Source organism: Eleutherodactylus coqui, chromosome 7 (assembly GCF_035609145.1).
Source record: "Eleutherodactylus coqui strain aEleCoq1 chromosome 7, aEleCoq1.hap1, whole genome shotgun sequence".
NCBI classification, from domain to species: Eukaryota; Metazoa; Chordata; class Amphibia; order Anura; family Eleutherodactylidae; genus Eleutherodactylus; species Eleutherodactylus coqui.
Genome location: NC_089843.1, coordinates 41,870,015 through 41,896,869, shown reverse-complemented (window position 1 = coordinate 41,896,869; position 26,855 = coordinate 41,870,015). Strand labels below are relative to the sequence as shown.

At 42.1% G+C, this 26,855-nt stretch overlaps 1 protein-coding gene across 2 annotated transcripts in view; it reads right to left on the bottom strand.

The window, feature by feature from the left end:
* Positions 1–5,354: 5,354 nt before the first annotated feature.
* The window catches only part of CTNNA2 (catenin alpha 2), a 2,255,723-nt gene continuing 2,234,222 nt past the window's right edge, over positions 5,355–26,855 (bottom strand). For both annotated transcript variants that reach the window (XM_066572940.1, XM_066572941.1), the window contains one exon: positions 5,355–6,577. In XM_066572940.1, coding sequence (XP_066429037.1) covers positions 6,290–6,577 — 288 coding nt within the window. In that variant the 3' untranslated portion in view covers positions 5,355–6,289. The remainder of the gene's footprint in view (positions 6,578–26,855) is intronic.

Here is a 26,855-nt window from a genome sequence, read left to right as displayed (position 1 = left end):
CCCCTCCCGCGGCTCGCCACACATGCATTCTGACATAGTTCAGGGAAAGTGTTGTTGATGCCGGAGCTGCTATAGGGAGAGCGTTAGGAGTGATTTTAGGTTTCAAGAACCCCAACGGTCCTTCTTAGGCCATAGAAATCGCAGATCGCACCTATGTGCGATCTGCGATTTCTGTTCTCTTCTCTATATGCGCTCAATGGGGCCGGCAGCAGCAGCGCCGACCCCATTGAGAACATATAGAAGACAAATCATTCTTCTCTGCCACAGCTGTAACAGCTGTGGCAGAGAAGAACGATGTTTGCCCATTGAATTCAATGGAGCCAGCAATACAGCAGGTTCCACTGAAAGCAATGGGCTGCCGGCGATCGCGGGATGAATTGTCGGGAAGGGCTTAAATATATAAGCCTTTCCCTGCAATTCATCCAGAAATGTGTTACAATAAAAATATATACCGGCGTATAAGGCGACGGGGCGTATAAGACGACCCCCCAACTGTCACCTTATACGCCGGTAATACATCGGAGCAAAGAATAAAAATCATTACTCACTTCACCGGGCGTTCTGCGGTGCTCCTGCAGGCTGTCGCTCCCTCCTGGTCCCCGGCAAAGCATTGCTTTCTCTTTGAAGGGCTTTAAATCCCCGCCTCCAGAAACACATGTGCCTTCAGCCAATCACAGCCAATGACAATGATGTCATTGAATGGCTGTGATTGGCTGAAGGCACGTGTGTTTCTGGAGGCGGGGATTTCAACCACTGCGTCCAGAAAGCAATGCTCTGCCTGGGACCAGGAGGGAGCGACAGCCTGCAGGAGCACCGCAGAACGCCCGGTGAAGTGAGTAATGATTTTTATTCTTTGCTCCGCTGTATTACCGGCGTATAAGGTGACAGTTGGGGGGTCGTCTTATACGCCCCATCGCCTTATACGCCGGTATATATTTTTATTGTAACACATTTCTGGATGAATTGCAGGGAAGGGCTTATATATTTAAGCCCTTCCCAACAATTCATCCTGCGATCGCCGGCAGCCCATTGCTTTCAGTGGAACCTGCTATATTGCCGGCTCCATTGAATTCAATGGGCTAACATCGTTCTTCTCTGCCACAGCTGTTACAGCTGTGGCAGAGGAGAACGATCTTTATGCTGACAGTGCGGGGGGGGGGCACTCTTGCCGCTATTGTGGCTTAATAGTGGGACCTGTGAACTTGAGATGCAGCCCAACATGTAGCCCCTCGCCTGCCCTATCCGTTTCTGTGTCGTTCCCATCACTTTCTTGAATTGCCCCGATTTTCACAAAGGAAAACCTTAGCGAGCATCGGCGAAATACAAAAATGCTCGGGTCGCCCATTGACTTCAATGGGGTTCGTTACTCGAAACGAACCCTCGAGCATCGCGAAAAGTTCGTCCCGAGTAACGAGCACCCGAGCATTTTGGTGCGCGCTCATCTCTAGTTACGAACCAATGTGGACTGTGACTGTTGGAGGTACATTCTTTGTACTGTGCTGCAGGATATATCAATACTACATACAGTACAGTAATTACCGGGAGATAAAGAATGTGCGTTTCATAATGTACATACATTCTAAGGCATTGACCTTGTGAATGTGTCGGATTCATCAAACAGAGAGATATCTGCAATGACAGCTGGGACAATTATAATAATTACAGAAGAAATGTGCTCACTGGCTGCATGGAGCTTCAACAGATGTGCGAAACTGTATCTCCTGAATAAATATTTTGTTCAATGGTTTATCAATGGAAGAATCATTTTGATGTGTTACCGCCAGTAAACAGAAATGCATGGTGGTTTCTCTTCAGCATTTCTCATAGTGAAAGCACTGCAGGAATTAAGGCTTTGTTGGATGAGCCTATAGCTCATCAGTTAGGGTATAGTTTCTCCATGGAGAGAGCACCCAGAAGATGTGAGGAGGCTTATAAGGCCATGTATGTTCCTATGACTCCTCGTGCTCCAACCATTGGCATAACTATAGAGGATGCAGTTGCACCTGGGACCAGGAGCCTTAGGGGGCCCATAAGGCCTCTCTTCTCCATATAGGGAGCCTAGTACTATAAATAAATCATTATAGTTGGTGGCCCTGTTACAGGTTTGGCATTAGGGCCCAGGAGCTTCAAGTTACACCTCTACATTAAAGGGTTAAGAGAAGTTGGGGGGGGGGGGGGGCAAGATAAACTTATGCACCCAGGCCCTTTAGCTACGCCACTGGCTCCAACCATTTACATATGGCTGGTCATACACTTTAGACAGCTGTGAGCCAAATGAGTGACAGCTGTTGCTCCCAATCCCCCATACACATGATTGTTTAGCTTGGCCAAATGTGCATGTGTTCTCAATAGGAAGAGAGGATTAGGCAAGAAGGCTGCAGCTGCTACCAGGTACCTCTGGTGACAGCTTATCTCCCTGTAGAATAAAAGTATCGGGCATGTTGAAATTCAATATACCCGACACTTCTGTTTCTTGACATCGGTGGACGTTTTGGACACCCTCATATGCATTAGAATTTCAGATGGACCAATCAAAATCTCATGAAAAAGTAGCTGCATCTCCCACTGAAATGTGCAAGCAAGAATAGAAGACATTATTGATCACTGTGTGTAAATCCCTGGACAGTCAGGATAGAACTCAGAGGTCATATATGTACAGTATGGGCAAGCGCTCTCCTCCTGTCTGCTACAGGCTCCAAGATTTGTATTCATATCAGTTCACCACTGCTGCACAAAGACAGTGAGCGCACACGTCCACAGCCATAAAAGGCCAGTATGCACACCCAACTTTTCAGTCCTCAACCAATCCTTACAGGTCCTAGACTATTTAGGACTACTTTGCCCATCAGCAGGTGCCTGAACAATTAGTCTCCATACTGTGTGAAGGTGTAATTTTGTTTCTGTCTGATCTCCTGGTATTTCATCCCTGTCTGAACCATCCAGCTTTCCTGAGCTCTCCAATCCTGACCTTGTCTCATTATTTAACTACAGTTTCCTTTTCTGCTGCCTGCTCAGGCCCTTAATCTGATCTACATTGTGATAGTATTCTGCCTGCCCTGACCCCAGCTTTATGTCCCTGTCTATACCCTCTTGTATTAGACTACGGAAAACCTGACCAAGTGTTCCAGCTGCCTTTGAAACTATTTCTAGGGTAATGGTGTGCTGGTCTGTACAACAAAGACCAGATTCCAATTGGTAGAGTGAAAGGGTGAAAACCAGGGAACCCCAGATACTGCCCCTTGATCTAGCCCCAAGTCAACTCAGTTCTGAGGCCCAACGGATTCATATCCACTGCCGGGACAAATGCGTTATGATAACTTACTCTGTTACAGTTTGCTTACCTTTGCAAATGCATTTTGTTGCATTAAGATAATACAACAATAGCTTTTGAATAATGTAAGTTAATTATCTACTTGCCACAAGTCATCAGAGTCACGCTAAACTTTGCTAAATCTGTAATTATAATATCTCTGGAACAAGCAAAATCGTCAAAAAGGAAAAATCTATCTTTTGGGATCTTGATCTCTTCTATTGGGAGTTTGTCACAGAAGCAGATTAAGTCTAAGTATCAGAACAGCCCTTCACAGAGTAGACCTAAATATAAAAACTAACTTTTATTCAATATAATGAATGTAAATCTGAGTTCCAACTACCTATCTGAGTTCTGAGATTTTTTTAATCTAAGCTCAAAATTACTTATCTGAGTTCTGATACATTTTATCTGGGTCTCCGTGTTTCTACTAGGGTTGCGGTTGTGGCCCTGGACAGACCATTGCACCCTCATGGAACCAAGGCACTACAGGTACTCTTGTATCTTTCTACACCACAAGAACGGGTGGAGACAAGCAGTAAGCCCACAAACAATGCCCACAACTTCATTGGCTGCCCAGGAGAATTGGTGGAGGCAGAGTACATGCCCCCAACTGTTGGTAGGCTGTTCCGTATTCCCCTGCCACTGCACTGACTGACATGTCAGCTCCCAGCTTCATTGTCCTTGCTGCTATAGGCGGCCACCGGCTGCCCTTAAGTCAGCGGAGTTAGCGTGCCGCAGTGCAATCTATCTGCCTTCGGAACCCTGATGTCACTTTGGCCACTAGTAAGCTACCCTCCCCGATCCCTTAACTGTCTCCTGCACTCTTCCTTCTCCGATCCCGGCTGCGGTGCTTTATTAGTCTCACAACACTGATACTTAGCTTGCTGCTCATGTACCCTCCCGACTCCTGTTAGTGTTGCTGCCTCTGTCAGTTGTCCCATCCCAAGTGTGCCATTGATGTAATTCTTGGACCTCCTGCACTGCAAGCGGTGCTGCTGACCTGTAAACTCCACTGCGAGTTCGGGTCACTGTGCTTTTCCCCACTGTCAGTCTCACTGCTTTCTGTCACTGCTAGTTTGCCTGCAGCCGAACAGCAGCTGTAAAAGGCTGCCAGAACAGCGCTGCAAAGTGTGGTCACTGTAAGCTAGGGGGCTGTAACGTGGGTGTTACCTGTCACTATGGCCAGCCAACACCTGTCTCCACCCCTAGTTCCAGTGGAGACAAGATACAACAGTACCGTCACTACAGATGTTCAGTTTTTCTACTATCATGTAAGGTCCAGTTGTATTTGTATAATCTTAGACCCACGAAAGGAGACAATTGCCTTTGATGTTAGTTTGTCTGAGTATTGTTCTGTATTGTTTGTTGACGTCCTGTCCTTAGCGTATCTTGACACCAGTTGTGACAGCGTGCCTACCACGTGCCACCTGTGCTTTGAATGTTTGTGTTTTTAAGTATTTATCCTTATAAAAGTTAGTTTTTTTTTTTTTTTTTTTAGGTCTACTCTGTGAAGGGCTCTTCTATTGGGAGTGCTTTATTGAAGGTCGTGAGACACAAAAAACCTTTACATTGTCTGTGGATCCACCATTAAAAGTCTAATGTCTATGGCTGTTGTTAGGTTGTTCACAGATGGACAAGCAAAGGAGTAGCTATAGGGGATGCAAAGGTAACAACTGCAACATGGCCTAATTAACCCTGGGCAGTATTATAAATAGCACATGGTAGGTGGGGGGCTTAGTTGCAGATTTTGCATTATGGCGACATATCTCATGTAGCGACCTATTTTGATGTTATATCATCCACAGAACCATGTCATGCTAGACAATCAAACTTCCTGAACCATCAGATTTCCCAAAAAAGGAATTCATAAGGTATGGTCTAGAATAAGAAATCTGTGTACCAGTCATCCAACATCTGACTTTCCCATCCTTGAGGTCTGGCTCTTTTTCAAGCTTGACAATGTATGCAGAAATTGCAAGTTAGATGCAAATTCATCATAAATAATGACATAAATGATTAAAACAAACCACTAGACATGCAATTTGAGGGAATCAATGACTTTATTGAGTTACTGGGTACAAAGCCATGGTCGGTATCTCTAGTCCAAGCTACTGATCGTCTACATTTTGCGGGTCAAGATGGACACCCCATCGACACACTCTTGCCAACCATTTTCTGAGAGAACTAATCTTCATGTAGCCTATAGACTAGTGACATTGACCTTTTATGTTAGTTCAATCTTCTATTGAACCCGTAGACTGCAAAAAAAAATAGATGTCACCACCGTGTGTAGCGTATGAATCCACTTCCATATCCAAATGCCGAGACTAATAAAATAGGCCATGTCATCTCAATGTGCTTCACACACACCAACACATAGACTTAGCTAGCTGTTAGGTTATCAGTTCTGGGGACTAATTAGTAACATATTAAATAACACTTTGTAACATAGAGAACAGAATACACGATAATAAGTGATAAGCCTTAGGTTAAGGTTATTAATTGATACTTAAAAAAGCCACATACTATCACGAGGATGTAAGCTTATCATCTGGGCCACACAGTTAGGCATATTTGCTAGGCATAGATTGCACTAAACAAAAGCATTACAAGCTGAATGATCTACTGTACCATAAGTCTTTCATTTCTTACCTAACATACCTGCCAACCTAATAGTTCCTGCATGCATTTCACGCTCTCTTATTTTTTGTATTTATTTTTAGTCCTCCATTGGTTGAATGATTGTTTGGATCTAAAGCCTAAAGGGGCTGGAAAAGGGCAAAAATACAAGTTATAATTTTACCAGCGATTGATGGACTTGCTTTATTATGAATCTCAACTCCAAAAAAATCTGGGGTAGCATGCAAACGGACACTGCTAAGGTTTAGTTCATGCCGGACGCATACAAGTCGGCAGGTAAAGCATACAAAATGACTTCTTTAAAAAAAAAATATCCCATTAGTAAAGCCTAGAGTTCTAGAATGAATCCATTGCTTTAAATTCACTTAGAGCCTGCACTGGAGAGATGTGCTTCTTTTGGGATCCTCTCCTTACTCGGGTTTGGTATTCTTCTGGTTTTTCTCGTTTTACTAGTGGCTTCTTCTCTGGTGCCTTCATCTTCCATGATACAACGGGGGAGTTTACAGCTGCCGTGCCATAGACCTTCTGGTACTTGGTTGAGGCTACGTAAGAGGCCTTCACGGTGAGCACAACGGCATTCATCAGATTTTTGGCAGCCTGGATAAGGGAGGTGGCACTGTCCAACTGCAAGAAAAAAAAGGAATTGATCACTTTATGGATGTATTCATTTAGAGATGGTTCTCCACCTCTCCTTATTAACACAACTACCGATAGAGTAGACCTCCACCTACGTGGCATGGAAAAGGTTAAAGGTAATCAACTGTGAGAATGTGTTGTGATAAAGTCTTCAGTGTGTATAGGATCAAAAATATTGAATCAGTGTGGGTTTGATGAGAGTACCCTGTCCTGAGTTACCCATAATAAGCAGGCAAGAGAGGAAAGAAGAACATAGAGTAGACCGTTCATCAGAGGACTATCTTCATTCCTCCCTCTGGAAGACATGGAAACAGTCATATACAGTAGGATGAAAGGAATATGGAAATATGAGACCTCTTCCCCATTGTTCTTTCCTCCTCTAACTTTGGTTTAGTTACAGAAAATAGAGTACTTGAATAGGAAGGCAAGGATGCGCTATATGACAGTATAGCGCATGGACACTTGTGGGCCCCGTCACATGCATTTCAATTATGTGTTGTGTCCTCTGTAAAAATAGAGAGTAAAACCTAATTGCAAAGTTGAACAGTAACATATCAAAAGCAGAAATCCGCTTTCTGCGTCTTTCTGAAGCCCCATTTACGTGCAACGATTATCGCTCAAAATTCGTTCAAAGGATGACTTTTGAGCGATAATTGTTGTGTGTGAATACTTCCATTTTTCACTCTTCAGCTGAATGATGATGATTAGGTAAGCATAAAATCCATCAGTTGTTGAGAGATAGCAGGGACGGCATGCTGTGTTCTCCATGGGAGTAGCTCATTACATTGTATTCAGCTGACAGCTAGCGGCAGCCCATGCGAGGATAATGTAGCTGAGTACAAAGTCCAGACCACATGTTGGGATTTGCAAACAGTGGCTGGAGGCTCATTTACATGCAAATGAAGGTAATAAGCTGCTAATGGACATTAGTTTCCATTAACAGTTTATGCAAAACAATCGCTAGAACTGTCAATCTTTCGAAAGACTGTCTTTGCGTGTAAATGGGCCTTAAGTCCCGAGAGGCGCTGCTGTGACTGACATAAGGAAAGCATATTCAACCTGGCCTCCTTCTACTATGATACATGCAAAGAGCTGTCGTTGAACCTGCGTTCATTCCAGAGACTCTCAACACGGACCAGAATCTTTTGCAGATGATGGTAGATGACTTCCTGGATATTCTGCCCCTATCATAGTAGAAGGAGGCAACGTCAGTCATAGCAGTGGCTCACGGGACTTATAGAGATGTGGCAAGCGAATTTCTGCTCTGACATCAACTTTGCGATTGGGTTTTACTCTCAATCTCTTACAGGAGCCACAACACAAAATTGGAATGTTTGGGGGCCCCAAGGGGCCTGTGTGCCTTTACGTCATCTAGAGCATCCATGTCTTCCTATTCAAGTACCCTATTGTTATTTCTATAGAGGACACCAGTAGTGAGATATAGCGCTGGATCCGGCTTCTTGTCTACACCCTGAATAATGCTATGCACTTCTAAGTAAGTAGAAGCACAACTCTTTAGGTCATGCTTAATACATTTTAGCAGAGATTTAATGGGAAAGAGCTAAGAACAATATATTATTGCACCTATGTATACGAAAATAGAAGCGTTGCGTTAAGTGCCATGAAGCGAAAATGATCTCAGCTGTTTTAAATGCTTGCTTTTATGTAGATGTGTTACTTGTAGGAGCCGTAAAAAGGAGAAAACAAAACATGCATCATCTAATTAATATCAAATCTCCAAAAGCAGAAACCAGAAATTAAACAAGAGCGTCTGCGGCCGCAGCAAGAAATATATATTGACCATAAAAATGCGGCTTTTAGATCCATCAGCCGTGGGTACAGTAAGCAATTTATTACAAATAGCCGTCATATTTTTGTGTGGTCCGCCGGCTTGTCTGAGCTTTCAGCCAACAGATTTGTGATGGTGCATTTAATATATCAAGAAACCACAGCAGTATACAAATAGTGAAATGTATTATACTGGCTGAAAACTCAGACTAAATCCTCAAATTAATGTGATTTTCCCCAAGTCTTGGTTCAAAGGGATTAAAGTAATAAAAATGCCATCACAGAAGGAATGGAATAGGGAAATGAGAAAATCTGCAATGTTATGGCAATGAGGGATAGTGCTTATAGGGGGGCTCCATCCTGAAAGTATTGCTGAAGTTTACCTAGACCATCGGTTACTGAGAATTGGGTATGGGTCGCCAACAGGCTGTAAAACCTCATGTTATTTCAAGGGATCCAAATATATAGATACTACCAAGATGTGGCTCTGCACGGTAGAGTAAGTTCGTACATAGAGGAAATACGTGCATACAAACTGTATACATACAGATGCACACGTACACATAGACCGAAATGTACAGCTGTAGCAAATGTTAACATGCTATTTACTGCACTATGATACCTTAACTGCAATGTACTAAAATGCTGCAAACTGAGTTATCACAATGCACCAGTCATGTTAATGATTGTTACATCTGTACATAACACACATACATGCACACAGAAACATACATGCATAATAATATAAATGTAAAAACAATTATGCTGCATGCACTCATCATATGCATGAAACCCAGATACACAAACATACATACAGTAAAAAAGAAGCTCTCTCTCCCTCTCCTAGCAGGAAGTCTCAGCACAATCATATATCTGCTAAATTACAGTATATGTACACACTATCCTACCAAAAATATTTGTAGAATGGATTGTGTCTTATTCGCATGCCAAATGTCTTAAACCATCCTACATAAGATGCGGACCCTTGGAGGTGTCAGCCATAATTTGTGACGGGAACTGTGCTCTATTGGATATATGAGTTATGCTGCTGTACACAAGTTGTCCATCACAAAGCACAATGTATCGGCCCATAGACAATGGATCAAGCAGGACAGTTGAGCAATAGAACGTTCTATGGAGTGATGAATCGCGCTACTCCATCTTCAAATCAGATGAACGCACCTGGATGTGGAAGATATCTTCTTTGAAAGAACTCGGCAGATGTTTGCAGGATGAATGGAGGGAAATACCAGCTAAAGTGTTTCAGATGTTGGTAGAAAGTATACCACAGAGAGGAACCAATGTCATTAAGGTCAAAGTAGCCTCACTAAGTATTCCCAAGGTTCTTTACCCCTTTTTTCCATAAGAACATATAGTAATATGATGAATACAGTGTCAATGAAGGGTGTGCTAGCTAGGATATATACAAGCACATGAAGGAGATGACAAAGGACATTTCCATATTAAGTGGAGCAGTGACACAGATCTAGCTATAGTAAAGTTATTTATATGCTTGGGAATAAGTGTAATACTATGTCAAGTCTTATAGTTCAGGCACAAACAAATACATGTTCTGTAGAACGCAATAAATACGAAGACTTACGAAGAGGCACAATCCACACATAGGAGTCTGGCCTGTGAATAAAGTGACAGCCTAAATAGGCACAAAAACACTAATGCAATGTTCCTTTGGATAAAAGAGAAGTAAAACCCCTCCGGCAATAAAAGGGGCTCCCTAATAAGCAGAGTGACTTTGCAGTACTGAGGCAAGACAATGTGTTCGGAGCAGTGCAATGGGGAAATGAGTAACAATGCTCCCGGATGCCATACGTATAAATGACTGTGTGCGAATACGGTATTATTATGTACCCTCTAAAAAGTATTTTGGTATCCATAATTGATTTAATTGAGGTATTTGACAATGATACAAGTGATTAGACACAAAATTAATTTTTAATTATGTAGCTACCCCCTTTATATAAAAGTGAGCTAGTGTTACCTTGGTTAGTTATTGTTTCTATCTGGATCTCCCAGCCCCCTTTTCCTCAGATGATCATGTGATCTCAAGTCAGACCAGTTCGGATCTATAGGGGGTTATGGATTCATTTTCTAGTCAGATTCTTAGTTTGTGTAATGCTGTAGCATGAACTCTACCACAGAAACTGTCCAGAGGGGGACACAAGTATAACAGAGGAGATAACAGCTCATCCTCCTGGCTGTACACTTGTGGTCTGTAGCTTATTTAGAAGAACAAAAAAGGTAATAATAATTAAATCCCCCCCACACACACACCCATCCAGCAGGCTAAAACCTGTTTTGCATCAATTCCAATCACTGACTGATTAGCGCTCCTTTGAGAAACCATAAGAGTGATGGGACAAATGTTGGGTGTTTCTACACTGGGCATTCATCCCATGTAAAAGTACCTGTACAATCAATGGTTGACATCAGTGGGAGGTGGGAACCTGATGTCACCCATTGAGGGTGAGATATGAAGACCGCCCACTTGACAGATCCAAAGGTCTGGAGTGGAATCTAATGGATATCAGTGCAGTTTAATGGAAGTGCAAAGGTAAAAAGCCAATGGGGCTGTAGCTGCTAAGATATGCAGGCGGCCACACTTATCAGAGGACATGACAAGTTCTCTTTAAACATTGAGGCTAGGTCATTAACCCTTTCCAATCCAATTTGTATCCCGGTTTTCCTAGGGGGCTTATTCTTTTTCTGCCTTTATACAACGGCGCCATATGCTGGCTAAAGCCAGTACTGCATGAGGTGACACATTGGATAGGCTCCGACAGCAAAGAGGCTGGCAATATACAGTAAGAAAACCCCGACGGACATCTTTCAACATCGGAGCTGTACAGCCTTAAATCACAATGTCTTCAGACATCAGACAGTGGATTGGAAAGGGTTAATGTTTGATTGGTGGTACTTGTTCCCCCCAGGACCCCTGATAATTAACACAATGAAGGGGCAAGTGAACTGTAGCACTAGGCATTGTCACCTGTTGCTGTTTATGTGTTAATAAAGGGGTCACAACTCTGAATACAGGGATGTGCCCCCTTCATTGTACTAATGGGTGGAGCTTCGACCCCTCTAATCTCTATGTCTATGCAATGGCTTTGTAGCTCTGCATCAGAAAAAAATAGTCCCGCCTGCTATAAAGATATTAAGAAATTAATCAGCAGAAAATCTGACTGATTTTAAAGTTGTTCACATGTGAGCACTGACTGTAAGTTTGGTGGTGTAAGACATTACTTTATGGATCTTGCTCTTTTTTTGGAAAGTAAGAAAATCTGCAGTTTTCTTGCAGTCTGCAGCAGGTTTTCTTGGATTCATTTTATCGGAAATCTCAACAAAAAAGTTCCTCTAAGGCACGTGCAAATGCCTGAGGAAAGGTCAGCAAGGAGTGTTGCTGACTAGAGATGAGCGAACGTACTCGGTAAGGGCGATTTCGCAATCGAGCACCGCGATTTTCGAGTACTTCACTACTCAGGTGAAAAGTACTCGGGTGCGCCGGGGGGCGGGGAGAGGCGTGGCGGCGTGGCTGGTAGCAGCGGGGAACAGGGGGGAGCCCTCTCTCTCTCCCTCTCCCCCCCACTCCCCGCTGCAACCCCCCGCGCCGCCACGGCGACCCCCGAATTTTTTCGCCCGAGTACGGAAGTACTCGAAAATCGCGGTATTCGGGCGAAAAAGGGGCGTGGCCGAGCACGTTCGCTCATCTCTATTGCTGACCTTTCCTCAGGCATTTGCACGTGCCTTAGAGGAACTTTTTTGTGCACCGAATGAGGCTTTTTGCGCATGTATTGGCGTATTTTACTGTACTTTTCCCACCCGAAGAGCTTGTTCATTTGCACACGACAAACAAGACGCACCGCTGAAATTCCTGACTTAGTCTAATGAGTTCCTGATGTGTTCTCTTTCCAGAAGAATTATGCAGTATTTTACACATCACCTTGCGTATTTCCCACACATTTGCGCGCCTCCCATTGACTTCGTTGAGCATATACGCAGCAAAATAGAACATGTTCTATATCTTTTTGCGTGACCAAAATATGCGCACAAAGTATGGAAATGGGAATGAACCCATTGAAATCAACGGATTATATTTTTTGCGTATGGAGCACGCAAATTTTGTATGTGCAAGTGCGCCCGCGTGAAAGCGCCATCATAGTTGTAGTCCTTGCCCTATTGAAAAGCTATTAACTTTCTGATCAGAATTGTGATTGCAGCTCTGGACTATAACGCAGGCTATAATTTAGTGTAAAACTATGGGACACACTATAAAAGGTCCAGCTCGTGGCATTAATCATCTCGCCTGCTCTTGACTTGTTTGAATGTGTTGTGAAAAAGCAGAAAAAAATTGCAATGGTAGATGGTGGAAGTTGGACGGATTCCATGTGTTGAAGTTGGTTTCCTGAGGTTTACAGGCTGTGGGTCTGGTATCCATTAGAGGCAACTGAATGATGGAAAGTAACAATACGAGCACACGGGTAAGCAAGAAATACGCTGGATGATGTAACTTTATTACTACAAAGCAGAAGCTTCACAATGTCTCTAGTGGAGCCCGGCTGAGGAGAGCATCCAAGATATAATGACAAGGGAGTATCCTGTAATTACAAGATACAGGAGCCGCTGCTGCCCCGCTATTTAAGGCCTTATAATACAACCTCATTATCTGCTTCTACCGAATCCACTTAAAAATTCACACTTTGATGGCAAAAAGCAAATAATTATAATTGAATGATAAGAGACAATACGGGGATAGGGATCGCTGGAGGGAGCGCAGTACTGTTATTACTACTAGCAGTACTTTGTGCTTAACAATGGATGTGTATCATATTATCTGTGAAGAGAATATATGACAAATACAGTAGGATGGGGTATAAGAGAGATCCTGATCCTATTTAATCAGAAATAATATTCAACGGAGCCAACTGTGAAGCGAGGATTCTCATGACACTGATTTATTTGAAAGACGTATATCTATTACTATTACGATAATGGATAGATTATCTATTCAGACAACTTTCTTTCTATCTATCCAACTCATATTTATCTTATATCTATCTTATATCTCTCTCATAGCTATATATCTATCTCATATCTATCTATCTATCTATCTCATATCTATCTATCTATCTCATATCTATCTATCTATCTCATATCTATCTATCTCATATCTATCTATCTCATGTCTATCTATTAATTTATCTATCTCATATGCATCTATCTCATATCTATCTTATATCTATATCTATCTATCTATCTATCTATCTATCTATCTATCTATCTATCTCATGCCTATCTCATATCTATCTATCTATTATCTCATATCTATCTATCTCATATCTATATATCCATCTCTCTCATATCTATATATCCATCTTATATCTATCTATCTATCTATCTATCTCATATCTATGTCATATCTATCTATCTATCTCATGCCTATTTCATATCTATCTATTATCTCATATCTATCTATCTCATATCTATCTATGCATCCGTCTCATATCTATCTCTCTATCTATCTATCTATCCATCTCTCTCATATCTATCTATCTCTCTATCTATCTATATAGATATCCATCTCATATCTATCTATCCATCTATCTATCTATGTCATATCTATGTCATATCTATCTATCTCATGCCTATTTCATATCTATCTATCTATTAACTCATATCTATCTATCCCATATCTATCTATGCATCCGTCTCATATCTATCTCTCTATCTATCCGACTCATATTTATCTAGCTTTTTATCTATCTTATATCTCTCATATTTCTATCTATTTATCTATCTATCTATCTCATTTCTATCTATATATCTATCTATCTATCTCATATCTATCTATCTTATATCTCTCTCAATTATATCTATCTTTCTATCTTATATCTATCTCTCATATCTGTCTATCTATCTCATATCTATCCATCTCATATCTATCTATCTCATTTCTATCTATCTACCCATCTCATATCTATCTATTAATTTATCTATCTCATATGCATCTATCTCATATCTATCTATCTTATATCTATCTATCTCATGCCTATCTCATATCTATCTATCTATCCATTATCTCATATCTATCTATCTCATATCTATATATCCATCTCACTCATATCTATCTATCTATCTATCTATCTATCTATCTATCTATCTATCTATCTATCTATCTCATATCTATCCATCTCATTTCTATCTATCTATATAGATATCCATCTCATATCTATCTATCTCATATCTGTCTATGCATCCATCTCATATCTATCTCTCTATCTATCTGACTCATATTTATCTAGCTTTTTATCTATCTATCTATCTTATATCTCTCATATTAAATATATATATATATATATAATTTCTATCTATCTACCTATCTATCTCATTTCTATCTATCTATCTATCTCATATCTATCTATCTTATATCTCTCATTTCTATCTATCTTTCTATCTTATATTTATCTCTCATATCTATCTATCTATCTATCTATCCATCTCCTATCTATCTATCTATCTATCTATCTATCTATCTATCTATCTATCTATCTATCTATCTATCTATCTATCTATCTCTCATATCTATCTATCTATCTATCTATCTATCTATCTATCTATCTATCTATCTATCTATCTATCTATCTATCTATCTATCTATCTATCTATCTCTCATATCTATCTATCTATCTATCTATCTATCTCTCAGACTCTACATCAGCACTGTGTAATTAATGAGCATCTTCACATTTACAGTAAATCTCTCGCCCTGAAGAATCTGAATATAAATCCATATCAGATCGCTGGATCTCATCCTTCAGTTCAGTGCTTGACAGTTCCCATGGTTTCCAACTCTTCTCTAGAAATGCATATTTTGCTGACTTGCCTGCTGTATATATGACAGGCACAGGCTGCACTGAAGATAATATTAACAATATTTGGGGGGTAATTAGGGGTTCACTCTACAGCATCTGCGTGCTCATATGTGCTGAAGAAACAAAAGTACAATGATGCAAACTGAGTTGTTACAATGTGCCAGTCAAGTTAATGATTGCTACTGAACATCTTCAGGTCTATGTCATTGAGTCCTAAACTATCCAGACGATTCCAAAAAGTACAACATATCGATAGAAATCCCGTCCAGAATTACAAATGATACACTATGCAACCAGAAGTATATGAACACCTTTGGCCCTAATGACATTGGATACTCTCTGTGGCATATTTTCTAACGTCTGATATAGTTCAGATGGTATTTCCCTCCATTCATCCTTCAAATGTCTGCAAGTTCTCTCAATGAAGATACATTGGCCCGCCTACAGTGGTGCAAGGAGTATCACCATTGGACAGTTAAGCAATGGAAGAACATTTTGTGGACTGAGAAATCACACTCCTCCATCTTCAAATCAGATTGACATACCTGGGTGTTGGGAATGCATGGGGAACAGTGGTGACTCTGCTAAAGTCTGATGATGTGTTACATGGCATGGTCTCGGTTGTGGTGACAAGAACCATGAACACAGAGGTGTACATTGACATTCTGGATGATACTCTGCTGCCTGCAACATGATAATACTCTGTACAACAAGACAACATGTCTTGTCACAAATCCTACACTGCTTTATGTTGGTTTGCGGATATGGATGGTCCACAGTTGGACTGGCCTGCGCCTGAAGCTTTGGGAAGAACTTGAATGTTGGGTCAGAAAGTATGAACTGTGTCCATCCTCTTTGAGAGAACTCACCAGATGTTTGCAGGATGAATGGAGGGAAATACCAGCTGAAGTGTATCAGACATTGGTAGATGTATGCCACGGAGATTATCCAATGTCATTAGGGCCAAAGGAGCCCCACTAAGTGTTAACATATGAAATTAAATACTAGTTTTGATTCTTGCTCAGGTGTTCAATTGCTTTTGGTAGGATAGTGTAGAATGAACGAAACGTAAACTATGGGGAATAATATGGATATGATCTCTCCCAGAAGCCTCTGCTTCTCGACACCAGTTGTTCATTTGCATCTTGTCACCAGGGTATTGTCGGGGGCCTCTCCCTGACCTATTCCATTGTTTTAATGAATTCTCTATGGTCAAACTGCAAAAATATGAATGTAATTTAAATGCAAATCCCCAAATATTATTCTATATGATTTGACTGAAGGATATTAATAGTTCCGATACGATGTAAGTATTGCTGGAATATAGTTGTGGTGGAGCGGTCTGGTGTCTCTGCAGGCTTCACAGATGGTAAGCTTCTGCCGAATACACTGCAGTAAGTATTATGTTTATATTATACACCTTATACACAAGATACAATTCATTTTATCTTTATATTGCACCAATAGGAGGTCAAAATCTGCTGGAAACAATAATAATTGCATTCATGCTGATTCTCCTCCTATTGTATCTAAACATAAAACATATGGAGAGAAGATATTTGCATTTCTTTTCATTCCAGTTCAGCATGGAAATAACATTGTTCTGTTTGCAGCAGTAAATGGAGGTGATGTGAAGGTTCACAAGTGAAATCTCACTCTTAAAATGCATCTTAGGGGGACAGTATTTACACGGATTGGCCACTTTATTAGAGACCTTATCTAGTAGAGCGTTGGACTTTATTTGGTCTTCAGAACCACAGCAGTTCATTGTGGTGTAGATTCCATTGGGTGGTGAAATCGTTCTGCAGGAATATCGGCCCCTGCGGACAGGATGCTTCTTGTAGTTGCCTCAAATTAGATGGAGTTACTGACCAGCTGAAAGGAAGGGTTCATCATTCATCCCATCAGCACGGGGCAACAGAAATCTGGATTCATCTGGCCAGGTGATGTTATCCGCTTCTCAGTGATATCATTCTGCGCTCTTTTGCTTGCTGTGCATTCAGACATATTAGTTGGGTCATTAACGTTGTATTCTGCTGCAATTTGGTTAAAGGGGTACCAGAATTTCAAGATATCCCCTATCCTCAGGATGCTGATCTGTGGGGGTCTGTCTGTTGAGACCACCCACAATCTTGAGAATTCGGGTCCCATGTCCCCCATTTCTCCTCACTGTGGAGTTACTGCACTCCCCGCAGTGAAGAGGAGACTGAATTAAGTGCTGGTGACGCAAGTACACTAGTGCATTATTAACTGTCAACTGGACTGCCAAGATATCCAAGCAGCACCAGCTCGGGTGTTTCCATCAGCCCCGTTGAAATGAATGGAGCACTGACTGTGTGCAGCATCTAAGGAGCAGGCCCACCGCCGAGGAGATAGCGGGGAAGATTGAGGCCTTGTCATGGGGCTCTACCATCTCCTCCACTGGGGGTAGCACGAGACCTAACCAAGTTACTGCTAGGGGAGTTTCACATGAGAAAACTATTCTGCGGTTTACCTTATGATTATTTGTCACTTATGACGCCTCCGTTCCATCCTCTGCATTGAATCTAGACTTTGGAAATAAATAGTCCACACACAGGGATAACTTTCTGAGCAAAACCGGGAACAGTCGGTAGAGCTCATTTACTTAAACAAACGATGAACAGTTCACAAACTTTGCATCAGCCAGCAGGACACCGGTGCAGACACAATAGTGGTGTGACAGGGAGGATTCACAGGATGACAGACGAGTCCACAGTCCCAGTTATCTGTGGAGTCCTGCTCCCGGAGACTCCTTTTACTCTCACACAAGCTCTCTACCGGTACACACTCACGGTTAAAGGTCATACTCAGCGCTGCCAGGCAGTTCCTTACATTCTCTCTCAGTTCTCCATTTCAGTACCGAGGAGGCCTAGGTGATTTGCTCCCAGAGCAGACATTACTCCATTGCTCTGCCTCTTCCATCCTGGAGATCCTCTTAGGACAAGGCACAGTTTATCCTACTCACTAAAAGGTTGTGTCTTTCCAGACTCCGACAAGACTTCCACTGACCACCTAACTTCTGACTAGACTCCTTCTGCACAGCATCCTTGCAAACACATACATATAACACTATCACGTGACACACAACAGCATACATTTTTCAGACATAACCCGGACATTAACACATTCAGTGCTGCAGAGGTGTAATACATATCAAGTGCACACTGCACACACATTGAAGACACTTACAATATAAAGGCACGAGACAAACACATATATACTTATGGGGGAGGGGTGTTAACTCTAGGCCACTACATGTGCATGTGCAGCCAGCAGTCCATTCACAGTAACATCACTACAGGGGGAAAAGCAACCACACAGTGATAGGAGAATGGAACACGGGAGTCCCGTTCTCAAGATTAGCGGGAGACCCACATGATCAGCCAGTTATACTGTATCCTGTCAATAGGGGGTAACTTGAAATTCTGGTACAACCCCTTTAACTGAGGTATCTTAGTCTATTGTCATGGTGCTTAAAAATATTAAAGGACAGATTCAGATCTGCTATGTCTTTGCAATGCTAGCAGTAAGAAACGGATGGCGGAGAGCCGAGATTGTCGCGTGATATAACACACTAAGGCAAAACGAGAGAGTAAAGGTGAGATTCAGCTCTGCTACATCTGTGCAGAGCTGAGGTTGTCATAGATGCACTGAGTAAAGTATCATGGGACTTATAAGATGCTATTAAACTACAGCTACATGGTGACATGTGTAGCATAAGGTCTCAGAAAAGCCATGCAGCTAAAAAAGTTATGTCACTTGTCTGCCACCGGGGCGGATTGGGAACACATAGTGGCCCTGGGAAAAAAATAAAAAAAGTGACCCCATGCTGTAGATGGGCTAAAACTGGATTTAAGTAGGACAAATACAACTAAGCAGGGACCAGCTGCAGCCACATTGGCAGTAGGAGGGGAGAAGCCTATGTGGCATGCATAGTTCACCAAAGCAAATTTTCTAAGAAGCGCAGTACATGTTAGGACTGGGGGTCACATTAAGGTGCCACCCGTTTTAAACTGTTAAGCCCCGTAACGTAAATGAACATCACAGACTGGCTTGCCTCTCTGTAGGACATTCATGTCATGGGTCCTGCACCCGTTTGGTCACAGTGAGAACCCTGTGTTGACTTATAGCCGAGCTTTCACTCTAATAGCCAGGATCAGAGAAAACTACGATCCAGGCCATTTAACTCCTTAGATGCCATGGTCAATAACGAACATAGCAGCTAGGTGGCTAGACACAGGCATCCTCCTGCGCCATTACCCTTCCTCACCTTGCTAATGCAATCACGGGATGCCAATGTATCCATGGCAGTCGGAGGGCTAGCAAAGGTCTCCAAGCATATTACAGTTGTATGTCCAGTAATGAGCCTTCAGCAACACCTAACAGATTGCTTCGCAGGTTTAGATGCACAGACAATACGTTTTTGTATACTGAATAACAAAGTACTATAAAAGTGATCAAATGATGACGCTGCGACATCCCTGGTGGGACTAAGGGAATAACAGGATACATGTTAATGAAGGTTATTGTCCACAGTTAAAAAGATTTTTCGGTTTATGTTGTAAGTGAAAAAAAACACACCATATCCCCGCAATCACTGCATAATTACCTCTACTGTCACTGAACAAAACCTACTGTACCAAGACCGATATTACCAATAATAAGACTATATATGGGCAAAATAATACTGCTACACTGTGACCACGTAATACCACCAGACAATGATTAAGATCACCACAGAGATCAATATTACCAATAGTGACACTACATGAGGGCCAAATAATACTGCTACACCATGATCATATAATACCGTCATTGCTAAAAGAAATAATATACAGAGACCAATATTACCATATACAGTGTCCATAAAGAAGAACATGCATACCAACTCTATAGAGGTGCTCTGCAGATGGTGTATGTGATAGGTACCATTATATCCAGTGATCACAGATGACATCCTCTAATTGGAGCCATTCACTTTTTCTTTTCCATATGGCCCACATGCAATGACATCTTCTCCCAGTTACAACTTGTCCGCAGAATTTGACACAGACATCTTTGACTCAATTTTTCAGCCACCAGGATTTGTTTTCCAATCATGTACACAATCTTCCCATCCATAGTGCCCCCTCAGTAATAATGTTCTGGCTCCATTAAGTACACATGCCCCTCAAGGCCTAAATTAAAGGGGCATACCCATCTCATCTTTCAGTAGCTCTCATTGAAGTGAATGGGAGCTACGGAAACAGTGCAGTACAGCATGCTATGCTGTTTCCATAGCTGCCATTTAATTCAATGAGAGCTACAGAAAGGGCACTGCACTAAGCACTCGGCTCTTTTGGTAGGCTCCAGACAGCTGTCTGTCAGCCATGGCAGCGGTCTACTATCTTGACAATAAAAATCTGAGATAGGAATACCCCTTTAAGTAATAATAGCCCTCATGCCTTTCGTTAAGTATTAACACCCCTCATGGCTCAAATTAACTAATTATGCTCCTAATTGCCTAAAGGCCCATTTAGACACATTGATTATTGCTCAAAATTCACTCAAAAGTCATCTTTTGAGCGATAATGGTTGTGCCTGAATGTGCCCATGTTTCACTGCTCTGCCGAACAACTGTTTTCAGTTCTGCTAGGAAACCGTCATTCAGCAGAACAGCTGATAAGCAAGACCTCATGCTGTGTCTGCTGTCCATGGTGCTGAATTCTCCATGAGGAGCCCATGGCTGAACAATGGAGCTAATTACAGAGCTCAGGCCTCCTGCTGAGTTCTGCTACAGCTTCCAGAAGCTCATTTGCATGCAAATGAAGCTAATAAAGTACTAATGGCAATTAGTGCCTATTAGTACTTTATGCAAATAAATCACTGATCTTTCAATCTTTTGAAAAATATCTGTGTGTAAATGGGCTTTAAATGAAAGAAAATCTGTCATCTAAATTTGCCCCAGTAACCTAATATTACTGATATGTACGCGTTGTCCTAACAAACTCAGCATTACGTCTATATTTTTCCAAAGTATCTCCTCTGCAAAGATATCGCCAAATATGCTAATGAGCTGCTGACCGCCAGATGCGTGTGATGTCAATTCAGCAGGGAACGAGTCACAGCGCATGCATCCGATCGCATGGTGCAGCGCAGGAGCATACAAGGTGGAACGCATGACATCTCCAGTGGAGAGAACTGTAGGTGCCACTCAGCAAGAAAGGGACAGTTTTTACCGGAAAGGGTTGGAAGAGAACCAGACCTCTTGCGGAGGATGAACGCCCATCGGACAGTTTGGGGCTCAATAGCATATAGCGCCAGTGATACTTATTTGCTGAGATCTTCGCAGGGAAGACACCTTGGCAAATATAAAGGCAACGCTAAGTTTGTTATTGCAGCGAGTACATAGAAGTATTTTAGGTTATTAGGGCAAATTTAGCTGATACCGTAGACTTCCCTTAACTAATAACGCTCCTCATGGCCTAAATGGCTGGATAATACAGTCAAACAAAAAATAGATACACTAACCTCCCCTGTGCCCGTTTTAGTTTAGTGCACCTCACGCACGTCTGCCACTGCATCGGCCCTGGGGCTGTCAGGGCCACCAAGAGTTTTCCTGTTGGGTTCAATGGCCAATCCATCCCTGTCTGCGGCTTGTTCTCATGTGAATGTTACAGACAGGTTGTAAGCAAGTCACAGCCACATGCAGACTTACTGTCCCTTGAGGTCTATGGTGGAAAACTTGCATGTGACTTGGGACCAAACTCCAACCAAGGATTTTCTGAGACCATTAACCCTTTCTAATCCAATTGTGGATTTAGGGTTTCCTAAAATACGTTCTCTTTTTGCTGTTATACAATAGTGCCATCTGCTGGCTAAAACCAGTGTGTGTGTGCGCCAGAGAGGCTCCTAAAGCAGAGTGGCTAGCAATAGATGGTAAGAATACCTTGTCGGACATCTTCTGACATTGGAGCTGTACAAGCTTCAATCAGAATATAGGAAGACATCAGACAGTGGATTTGAAAGGGTTAAGTTGGAGCACAACAACATTCCCAATCATTAAATGTGACATCACAGTGTGACACTGCGATCATGGCCAGCCTTAGCTACGTGTGACCCTTAAGGTTGCACTAGATGCTGGCCACCAGGTGGACATAGGAGGGTGATCAACCCCAGCCTTAGTTCTGCCAGGCCAGATGATCTTCCTTTGTGTGGCAACATCTTGTGAAGCTACATGAGTAACCCCCCCCCCCCCCCCCCCCGACTCCACCCTAGTGATTCAATGAACCACTGTCAGTTCACGGCACTCCTGCAGCAAAATCACTTGGTTCTGCTACTGTATAAATATACTGAGTTTGGTTCCGGTACTGTATTTATGTACTTTTGTCTTTCTGTATTCCCCCTGTCTATGTAAGCGCTGCGGAATATGTTGGCGCTATACAAATAAAGATTATTATTATTATTATTACTGAGCTTGGTTTGGGTATTGCATTTATGTTATGAGCTTTGTTCTCTACAGTATTTATTTCCTGAGCGTTTCTGATGTGGGTATGCTGTTATCTTGCTTCTTTCTCCACAAGCAGAATACAGGCAGACTGCCTCTCAGTGCAATATATATATTTTTACCTAAGACGGGAGCGGGGTGCCATAGAAATTCTGAACACGGTGCCATTTAACCTAAGGCCGCCTGCACAAGGGTGGATTTACATTGCAGAATCCGGAGCGGGCATCTGCCTCTGGATTCCGCAGCAAACACTGCCCATAGCATGCAATGACAAGTTGCTGGGTTTTCACTCTCAGCCGATATACGGCGTCTCTCTCTGCAGGGGGGGAGCCTGGAAGAGCCAGGAGCAGTGCTCTGAGCTCCCCCCCCCCCTCTCTACCTCCTCTCCGCCCCTCTGCACTATTTGCAATGAGGAGAGGCGGGACAGGGGTGGGGCTAATTCTCGGGACTTAGCCCTGCCCCCGTCCCACCTCCTTCCATTGCAAATAGTGCAGAGGGGCGGAGAGGGGGTGGAGAGGAGGCAGAGAGGGGGCAGGAGCTCAGTTCCTGCTCCTGGCTCTTCCACCCCTCCCCCCTCCTGCAGATGAGGATACAGTATATCGGCTCGACGTGAAAACCGAGCCGATATACGGTCGTCTGAATCCACCCGAAGGTTGCGAGTTCTATCCCTGCATAGTTCAGGTAACCGGCTCAAGATTGACTCAGCCTTCCATCCTTCAGGGGTCAGTAAAATGAGTACCCAGCTTGATGAGGGGGGGGGGGAGGGGGTAATAAATTACCTGAAAGCGCTGCGGAATAAGTTGGTGCTATACAAATAACAACATTTTATTTTCTAAGTCAATGGAAGCCAGGCGATGATGCGGCAAAAGCAGTGATTTAAAAAAAAACAAACTGTCCTACGCATGTTCGACGTGCGGACCATCCGCAGTAGAGCAAAAAGACTTCCGCGCGGATGCCGGCAGGGCACAGGGTCGGACTCCACTGCGGAATGCCGCATGCGGAATCTGACTGCCCAGGTGCGGGCGGCCTTAGCCCAGCACTATGATCTTTGTGTCGCACAACACATCGCTGTGTATTCTTAGTCTTAAAGCACTGCTACATCAGTACAACAGGGGCAAAAGATACAAATATAGCAGAGCTAAGATTATGTGATACAGTTCAGTAAACTATCATGTTGAACACTAGAGACTATAAAGAACAGATTGACTACTAGCAAAGTACAGATGTAGCAGAGCTATGATTGGAATCGCATGGTTGGAACGCAACAATATCAATAGCGCACATCCCCTTGCAAGAATTATACAGATGTCCTAATGCAGTGGATTCACCTGCAGTTCTATGTGCAACCACAAGGGACATCACAGTGAATTATGCTAGAGTAAATTACAAACGCAACTCTGTTTACGTCTGACACAACGCATTTTGCTAGATTTGTACAATGTAAAATCCAATATCTATAATATCTGCTGGGAAATAACATCCATGCGACCAACTCTAAATATACCAAGAACTATCCTAGCTAGAGATGAGCGAGCATTGCCCTTAGCAAGTACCTGCCCGCTCGGAAGAAAAGATTCGGGTGCCGGTGTGGGTGTGTGGTGAGTTGCGGGAGTGAGCAGGGGGGAGAGAGGGAGAAAGAGATCTCCCCTCTGCCCCCCCCCCCCCCGCTCGCCCCCGCCGATACTTGAATCTTTTTTTCCGAGCTGGCAGGTACTCGCTAAAGACAATGCTCACTCGAGTAATTGCCCTTAGCGAGTATGCTTGCTCATCTCTACTCCTAACCCTTTGCCGTAAATGTATGCCCTTTGTGGGAAAGGGCTCCAGAAAATGGGTGTAATCCTGTAGATGTCTGACAGCTGACTTGCTGCTGCAACAGCTGGAATCAGTGAGAATGCTGATCCCCACTGTTAACCCCTTACATGACGCAATCAATGTTGATTGCAGCATTTAAAAGATTCACAGAGGGAGGGAATTCCATGTAGCTGCAGAAGGCGTACGCAATCAATAGCGACTAGTGCTGCCATCGCCTGTGATCACTATGATAAGTGATCATGCATTGCAGTACAGAAGTACTGCAATGTATTATCACAGTCATCATAGCTTCACAAGTTCCAAGCTTCCTAGAGGGACATAAAAAAAAAAATAATAAAAGTATATCTTTTTTTACTTTTTTGCATACTTTGCCCTTTTTTGTTAGAAAAAAAAAACACATTTGGTATTATTGCTTCCACAAAGACCAGTGAAATAAAGGAACACACTTTTATCCTGCACAGCAAATGCTTTTGAAAAGAAAAATAATTAAAAAACAGCCCAAATCCATTTTTGTTCATTTCACCTCCCCCCAAAAACACAATAAAAGTGATTAAAAAGTTCTATGTACCCCAAAATGGTACTAATAAAACTACAGCTTGTGACACAAAAAACAAACCCACATAGAGCTGTCGATGGAAAAATATTAAAGTTTGGGGACTTTGAATGCAGCAATGCAGAGAAAAAAATTACCATAAAAAGGGAGTTCTATTGCGCAAAAGTATAAAGATATATATATATATATATATATATATATATATATATATATATATATATATATATATATATATATATATATAACATTTTAGTATTGTCATCTATGCTGTATCATTAATACTGTCAGAAACAATGGCAGAACTGGTATGTTTTTTCTGCCTACCCTGCAAAAAAATGTATAAAAATTATACAATACATTATATGTACATCACAAATCGTGTCAATAAAAACTGCAGGTCGTCACACAAAAACAAGTTCTTACATGGGAAAGATAAAAAAGTTATGGCTTTTGAAAAGTAGGGAGGAAAATCCCCCCAAAAAATCCACGTCCTTATGGTCAAAATAGGCCATGCCACTAAAGGGTTAATGAGAATCATCCTGGTGATACATTAAAATGATAGAAAATATTAATGGATTGGATGATGTTTTCCCATCACATAGGTCCTGTACATACGGCGAGCGCTGGCCTACGTGCCGAAAGCCCTTCTATTCTCTAATGGGCTGTTAAGAAAATGAATCCTGTTTGTAATGTTGCAATATGACGGATGGTCTTGATGGCGGCACGCAGTGGTCTTCATTATGCAGCTGTAGAAAGGGTTATGCATGAAGGAGCATTAGTACCAAATCTCCCATTAAATCAGATTGGAATTTCAGTGCATCTGTGTCATTTCATAGAACTAACACCCTGTCATTTGTAATCCTGACTGTCACATTGCTGACTGCTAGGAGACCCTCCACCAGTAGATGGCAGTGGTAGTAAACTGCTTGGTCAGAGCATCTTATAACACAAACCTAAGTGAACCGGTGATGACGATTCCACAATGAATTCTTTTGCTTCTGTGCATCAGAAATGCACGATCTTTCTATTTAAGTGAATTCCAGCAGGCCAGGCACAGAAACATTGTGAATAGAAGAGTAAAACATGCATCCCTCGAATTGTGCCACGATGACCCGTGAAGCCAAATGCCAGCAGGATGCAATGATACAATAGTGATATTGCCACCTGTTTTTGCTGGGTCATGTTAAAGAAGTGATGAGCAGCACATGATACATTGAATTGTGCTGGCATCATCTGCTGGCTCTGGTTGCCATCGTTTATCTTCCTCTAAATCTATAATCTGCATAAGAAGCAATATAAATAAAAACATATTATGAAGAGAGATGGGTGAGCTGATTCGCCAAATTTATGCCTTGCGTAGATTAAAGCAATTCTCCTAATTTGGCAAATGGCAGATCAATGTAGATTTGTAACAGATGACTTGTATTGTAATTAATGCACCATTTGAGGGGGAGGGGGGGGGGGTAAGATACTTGAAAGAATTCTTGGTAACTTATGTATCTTATAGTGAGGGAAATAGGAGATGAAAACATTTTGACGTTTTCTAACAATTAATGAGGAAGTCAATACATTCCGATAGGAGTCAATGAACACAATGAAACTTTTAAAAAAGTGAATGAAGTGAATTGAACCCCATAGAAGTCAATAATGTTAATATTAGCCTATAAAAGTGAATGATGTCAATATGGCCTCACAGAAGTGAAAGAAGTCAGGACAGCC